Here is a 7,267-nt window from a genome sequence, read left to right as displayed (position 1 = left end):
ATATACATTGCTTAGTGCTTCTAAAATGATCTAGACCTATGATACATCAGGTATTGCTAATAGTGGGACAACACTTCTGCTTAAACTAAAAGCTCAAAAGTTCGTCTACCACCTCTGCTTGGAGCGTCGGGACGTCGTTTAGTAACGGGTATATGATTGTTATGGTACGAATATCGAGGAGAGAACGAGTTAGGATTGCTTGAATGAACAGCTTGACACACCTTTTATAGGCTGAGTTTGAGGATCATTGGCGGAGCGCTAAGGACGGTGGGGTGCCACCACTAGTCCTCGAGCCGCCATTCGTGATATGTGTTGACACGTGTCATTCCTATCGTCATGCCATTGTCCACGTGTCGAACATGTGCTAGACGCATGTCTGAAACGCTTGGCGGACAATCACATTTCTTGGCGATCCTCTATTCAATTATGAAATTCCTTGGAGGCCCTCTATGTTTCTTGGCGGTCCTCCCAGGTTCTTGATTTAAGAAAATTTCATATTTAACCCTGGACTTTATTTTGACATAATTACAAATGGGTCCTTCAACTTTTAAAGCTTGCAATTTGAACACAAAATGTTCTGGATGTTACACAATGGTGTTTATAACTATTATAACACAACAATGTTAGTTGATTTGCAAGCTCTATTTGGACATTATCTTGGTGTCATTTGCTGTTGTTGGAGTTGCTACCAACAAAGACTTAGGTATAGGATACTTATTAATAGCAGGTCCTTAATAGCTTGAAAGTGATGTAATTACTATCAGTTTTTCATACTTTGAAAGTTGTGGATTAACAATGTTAGTTGTTTATTAATATTCAACCCACCATCAATATCCAACTCGTGTTTGTAACTATACTTATGTGGTCGGACATATATATTTCCCTCATCTAAAGTGTAATTAAGATGATTTTACCGGCCTCTATTTTCAAATTGTTGAAATACATATAAATCTTTTTATATTTGCATTTTACTATATTCTCAGCATGTGTGGATACCCCCTAACCTAATCATTATATATTATAGCTAATTTTCGCCTTCCGAATGTACTTGCCCGCTGTCATAATCAACACCTTGAAACACTTTTCTCTTGTTAAACGAGATCGAATAGTGAATGTTTTATAAATCCCAGAGGTAAAAGCGAAAACCGGTGGAATTCTATACCAAGTACTAATCGCACTCCGCGTCACATTATGTTAGGAGATGACAGGAATTTTCTGGGGTTATGCCGCAAAGATTGTCAATCGGCCGCACTTAAATTAATGGAGCGAGATATGAGAGCGTCTTGGGGACCCAATTATTCGGAAAGAAACGTTTGAGCCGTAAGCATTAACAACACCTTCTTTAGCGATGCGACCGAGAATTTACCTAAATTATGCTAACCGTACCCTGCTCAAGGCAGGAGACCCGTTTTACGAGTTTGACCGATTTGGAATTATGCAAGTTTGATAATAAGAAAAAGAGCCTTAAAAAGGACAATTTCAAATTTGTTGTCCAACCCATGGAATTGATTCAAGTAGGTCCCACGGTAACAAATTTTGGTGAATATTGAATCAAAATATTTCCGTTGAAGATCCATGGGCAATATCGTCATTGCACATTCAAAACCTATGCATCATATCTACCCACCCACACACAAACAGAGAGCTTCAAACTTTCTTTACCCATCCATCAACAAACCCCAAACACATTATTATTTGGTGAAAACTAAAAAGAAGAAAAAATTAGAGAAATTAAGAAGGGGATTAGGAGTAGGAGTAGGAGGGTGTTTTGGTTCTTCTGGTTGAGGAAAAAGAGTGAAAAACCAATGGCTAATCAAAGTCAACCTCATGAGCAGCTTCAAACACTTATGCAACTCTCAGGGAGTTTCAGTGGGTTAATGTCCAAAGAAGATGAGGAGATGTCTCAGTCGGCTCTTTCAACCTTTAAGGCCAAAGAAGAGGAGATTGAGAGCAAGAAATTGGAGGTTAAAGAAAGGCTTCAGGCTCAGTTGGGTCGAGTTGAACAACAAACCAGACGTTTGGCTTCTATTCAAGAGGTTTTGCTTTTAGATCCAAAACTGGTTCTTCATGTTTACAGAGATTTGATGAATGTTTGATATTTGAAAATGAATTTTTAACATCTTTAAGTCTTAGATCTGTTTTCTGTGTCCTTACTTTTTGATTTTGAAGATATTTTATTTGATTCATTGGTGTTAATTTCATGTTTTCGAATTTGTAACCAAAGTTTTTTTTTTGTTGTAATTCATCTTCAACTTTATGCCCTTTTTGCCCTTGAATAATCCCAAAAGAATCCTGACACAGATATTTTCAGTTTTTTTATTCCATAACGTTTATATTCTGATGCCAACTTTGAAATTTAAAATTACAACCTTTTGACAATACCCAATAATAAGTCAAAATTGGGGTTCTTCTTTAATCATGGAAGTAGCAGTCATCAAACTTTAGAGAAATCAATATTTTTTTCTTGAAAATTGCATGTGTATCTTTAGAAAAATGGAAAACGGACAACACAACAACAAAAATATAATTATAATATTTTTTTTAAATACGTAAGCCGGTTAAAGGGGTTTTGTACGGGTTAACCTGAGCTGTTTTAAAAACGGGCCGGACCAACAACCTGTTTTTTTATTTTATTTTATGTTGGGTTCGGGTCGTGTCGACTATTGCCGCCTAGTTTAAAAAAAATATAAGTAACTACCCCCACTTTAAACTAGGGGAGGCAATTGTTGACACGACCAGAACCCGGAACGAAAAGAAAAACATGTTCCGGGTTGACTAGCATGACCCATGAAAAAAACGGGTTGGGTTCGGGTTAACGGGTATAAAAACAGGTTGACCCATTAAGCTGCTTAAGTTTATAAAAGACCTTTCGTAATTATATTTTTGAGTTTTCCATTTTCCAATCTTCTGATACACATGCAATTTCCAATCCATTTTTAAGAAGAAATAGTCACATTACTCATTTGCTCTACCAACTCTAGTTATATTCATTTTGTTTTTAATAGAATTTTTTTTTTAAATTTTTAGATAACTGGGTTCAACGTGTTGTATGCGGGCCGTCCCGAATTTATGTGTGTGCATTTAATATGACTATCTTTGAAACGAATAATAATGTTGGTCAGGTTCGGGGTTGCACATTTCAACCCGACACGATTGACAAACCTACTTCAAACTATCTTTTTGAAACTTTGTCAATTTTGGTGATGATGATGAGTTTCCTTAAACATGAAAAGAGTTAGTAGTGTGTTGGGTGAGGTGGATATGGTGTGAAGTTGGTGGTGCTATAGAGTACATAATCTTGGTCATTAATTAGTATCATCAGCATATGTTTTGTGACACTAAATCATGGGAATCCAATGTCAGGAACTTGAAGCGCTTACCGATCCAATGAAGAAAGAAGTAACACTTGTTCGTAAGAAGATTGACTTGGTCAACAAAGAGTTAAAGCCACTCGGACACAACTGCCAGAAGAAGGTCTGCAATTTACTTCCCTCCCACATTCATAAAAAATCATAATATTACCATGACTAGTTTCTTGGCATTGTTAGCTAATCCAGTTGTGTTCAAAGGGTAAAACTGCAGTCTAGTAGGTTTTAAAGGGTAAAAGCGTCTTTTAACTATTCTTGGCGTCGTTAACCCAACCAACTGTTTCTAAAAGGTATAGCCGTCTTTTAACCAATCCAGTTGTTTCTAAAGGGTGAAAAGTGCCTTTTTTCAACTCGTGACATCGTTAACCCATCTAATTGTTCTAAATTTTTTTTACACACCGACTCTGATTATTTCTAAAGGGTAAAACCGTCTTTTTATAACTCTTGACCAATCCGCCTGTTTCTATCGGAAAATGCCGTCTTTTTACAACTCTTTTGACATCTTTAACCCGTCCAATTGTTTGCAGGAGAGGGAGTATAAGGAAGCACTGGATGCTTTTAATGAAAAGAACAAGGAAAAAGTACAACTAATAACAAGATTAATGGAGGTTGGTGTTATAATTTTCATGGCTGAAACTGTTTTTTGAGACGAAAAAAAATTAATTAAATAAACAAAGAAACTGATTGTTAATGTTGTATTTTGGTTAAGCAGCTGGTGAGCGAGAGCGAGAAGGAGAGGATGAAGAAGCTGGACGAGTTGAGCAAGAGCATCGAAATCGTAAAATAAGTTAATGATGGGGGTTGGTTTAATCTGGTAATTAGGTCTGTGTGATGATGATTTGGTTGGGATTTGTGTGATTTGGTAAAAACAGGTTTGTTTTTGGTTTTTTTTTAATCCTAATTATTGTTATTATTATTCTTTTTTTTTCCTTGTAACAAGTAAATTAGTCGTCGGTGTCTTTTACACTGTGAATGAAAAAATAACATGATGTGTGGGTTTGAGAATCGGTCAATTGAACAGTTGGTTTTATTTTCTAATTTTGTGTGAGGTTTTGGTTTGTGGTGTAGGGTTCAAAACCATATTACGTATCAGTCACAGTCAAAGGTAGAAGTGTAGTAGATGTTATGATATCTAAAAGCATTGTGTTAAGAGTGTATTTCTAAAAGCATTGTGTTAAAAGTGTATTTCTAAAAGCATTGTGTTAAACGGATGTTCATAAGAATGATCTCCTTGGTTCTTTTATTTTCTCCCCCCTGAGACGTAATAATCTCATGAAGCTCTTTTGTCTCTTTCTGATAGTAAGATATATAACTCACCGGTCTTTGTTGATTCATCAACAGCTGATCTTGTTGATGACAATCAGCTGCCATTTAATTCTTGTATAAATGAATCAAACTAAGGAGTATATCCATCTGCTGTGTAGATGGCAAGGTATGAAATGAAGATGGTACAAGCAACATCGGACCTTGTGAACGGCTAATTCTCATAAATGATAAAGCCGAAGGTTGTGTAGGCATCTTTGTAGTAGCAGGAGAAGTTACCATCGATGTCATGGGACGTGTAGGCATGGGAGATAGTATCGTTGAGGATTTGAGCCAAACCTCGGATTCGATGATGCAGTCGTCTAAGAGTAACTGTCGGGGTGCTAACAGTAAGCGACACCACCGGCCTATGTTGCACAGACGACCTAGGCACTTGTGGACCTATCTCCACACCTGAATCGTGCCTAATCCGACGCTTTGGCGGTTGATGTTGAAGCTTTTCCTTGCCCTTGCGTTTACATTGAGCAGCATATGAACTGGCTGCCTCAACGTCAGCTAGTCGTCCATCACCCCCATTTCCACCATCAGCACCATCGTTCCCACATGGTCCATCTTCACGTTCAGAATTCGAGTCGTCATGAATCCAACAATCATTAGGAGGACATACATAATCTGGATCCGCCAAATGACCAATTAGTCCTTTGGTCCTTGGACGATCTTCAGGTGCTTGATTGCGATATGTCTTCATTCTCTTCATTGTATCAGCCATCATGTGTTCTAATTTCAACACATCATTCCGTAACGAATGATCAATGACCAAATCAGGAATCAAGTCCTGAATAAATAGTTGCACGAATCGTGGATACATAAGAAACTTGTTCTGACGATTCTTAACCAAACAATTCTCCTTTAAATGATAGAAGATAAGCCGAGAGAAATTGTGTAAAGCCCTGTTACTGGTGCCCTACATTGGACGTTGGATTTACTCATAAACACAGTTCTATATATCAGAGTTAATTAAAACTTTCGCGGAATTAATAAAACTTCAAACATTCATTACAATCATTCAACTTGTTTTTAAAAACATAACATAAAAACATATTATTTAACATCATGACAAATATTTCTGCAGATGCCAGCTTCTTCAGATCCATCATGTGTCCTTCTTTCAAGCCAGTTGTCTCAGTCTATTAACCCGCGTGCATACTAAAAGTCAGCTACGATGAGTGAGTTCTAGTCAATACAGGTATCATACAATACATTCACATACTTACTCATACGTATCCGAAGATACATATCACTTACTTAACCTGCTTTACTTTCTTTCGTACACACATGAGTGTATACCTTCGTTCTTACTTCCTTACCTTCATTCTTTCATATTTTATATTCCTTTATATACATACTTATATGTTTTAAAGAGCATTTCGCCCTATAACCTTCGCAGATATTATTAGGGTCCGCAACCCTTTAACCTTCGCAGATATTATTAGAGTCTACAGCCCTTTAACCTTCGCAGATATTTGTAGGGTCTGCAACCCTTTATTCGTCAATTCATACATACCTTCCTTTTCTCTTTATATATATATATTATATATATATATTATACTTTCATACATACTCTTAATCTTTTTCACACCCTTCACATATCATACATTCATCATTTACATACATTCAAATATCATACGCACATCATATATAAACATTCATATAGTATACACTTACCACTTAAGGTAAGTGTATTAACTAACCATATCGAGTATGCACACAGTCCCGAAAACATAACAAGGAAATGGGGCTAGAAACTCTCCCGAATGCGGTTACGTTTAGAGTTAATGGTAATCCCTTTCTTTAGTTGTGCACGGCTAATTGTATAATAATTACATGTATCAATTGACTATCACTACTCATATCGTATTTCTACTTTAATTATAACCCTCAACAAACGGGGGTCCGGGACCAGCGCCCCTGGCAGCGGGGTTCTAGGGGCGGCAGCCCCTAGCGGGGTCTAAGGGGCAGAGCCCTTGGCTGGGGTTAAGCAGCCAGGTCAGCTTGGAAAAATTTTATTTTCATTAACTGTTCTTAACAAAATTTCCATTAGAAATCTTAAATTATTATTTTAACTCTAACTCATTTGTTATAAAGAATGACCTTTGATCAAGCCTGATTCGTTATCTTACATGATCTGATTCGTTATCTTAACATGGCCCAATTCGTTATCCTGATTCGTTATCAGGGCATGACCTGATTTGTTATTTTAATCATAACGAATTGGTGAGTAACGAATGACCTAATTCGTTATCTTAGTCATAACGTATTGGTGAGTAACGAATGACATAATTCGTTATCTTGATCATAACGAATTGGTGAGTAACGAATGACCTAATTCGTTATCTTAATCATAACGAATGATCAACAGTTCTTATCCATACTTTGACACAGGGTCAAAGTCAAAATCGATATGAACAAGAACAATCAACACAACGGATTCTTCAATTGGACCTCAAATCTCAACAAAATAATACGAATTTGGTATCAATCAACTCGGAATCACGGCGCCTACAAACCCTAGTCATCCAATCATTCAAACGTCGGGTTTCAAAGGGTTTGATTGATGTATACATACATACGGTTTG

At 36.9% G+C, this 7,267-nt stretch overlaps 1 protein-coding gene across 2 annotated transcripts; it reads left to right on the top strand.

Moving 5' to 3' along the window:
* The first annotated feature begins 1,715 nt into the window (after nt 1–1,715).
* Nucleotides 1,716–4,406, top strand: LOC143618230 (uncharacterized). Of its 2 annotated transcripts, none has more exons than XM_077090521.1 (4): nt 1,716–2,036; nt 3,364–3,474; nt 3,896–3,976; nt 4,078–4,406. In XM_077090521.1, the coding sequence occupies exons 1-4, from the start codon at nt 1,806–1,808 to the stop codon at nt 4,153–4,155; spliced, it is 501 nt and encodes a 166-aa protein (XP_076946636.1). In that variant the 5' UTR covers nt 1,716–1,805; the 3' UTR covers nt 4,156–4,406. The 2 variants fall into 2 exon arrangements, with proteins under 2 accessions (XP_076946636.1, XP_076946637.1); XM_077090522.1 differs by having other exon boundaries at nt 1,731–2,036; nt 4,081–4,406.
* The last annotated feature ends 2,861 nt before the right edge of the window (nt 4,407–7,267 follow it).

Source organism: Bidens hawaiensis, unplaced genomic scaffold (genome assembly GCF_021521415.1).
Source record: "Bidens hawaiensis isolate Kalapana, Puna unplaced genomic scaffold, B.hawaiensis_p1.1 tig00065901_1, whole genome shotgun sequence".
NCBI classification, from domain to species: Eukaryota; Viridiplantae; Streptophyta; class Magnoliopsida; order Asterales; family Asteraceae; genus Bidens; species Bidens hawaiensis.
The sequence above is the reverse complement of the archived record's forward strand: the minus strand, read 5'-3'. Positions and strand labels throughout refer to the sequence as shown.

Coding starts and splice junctions, on each gene's coding strand:
- LOC143618230 (XM_077090521.1), top strand. CDS start 1,806: ATGGCTAATCAAAGTCAACCTCATGAGCAGCTTCAAACACTTATGCAA. Junction 3,475..3,895: donor GACACAACTGCCAGAAGAAG/GTCTGCAATTTA, acceptor AATTGTTTGCAG/GAGAGGGAGTATAAGGAAGC. Junction 3,977..4,077: donor TAATAACAAGATTAATGGAG/GTTGGTGTTATA, acceptor ATTTTGGTTAAG/CAGCTGGTGAGCGAGAGCGA.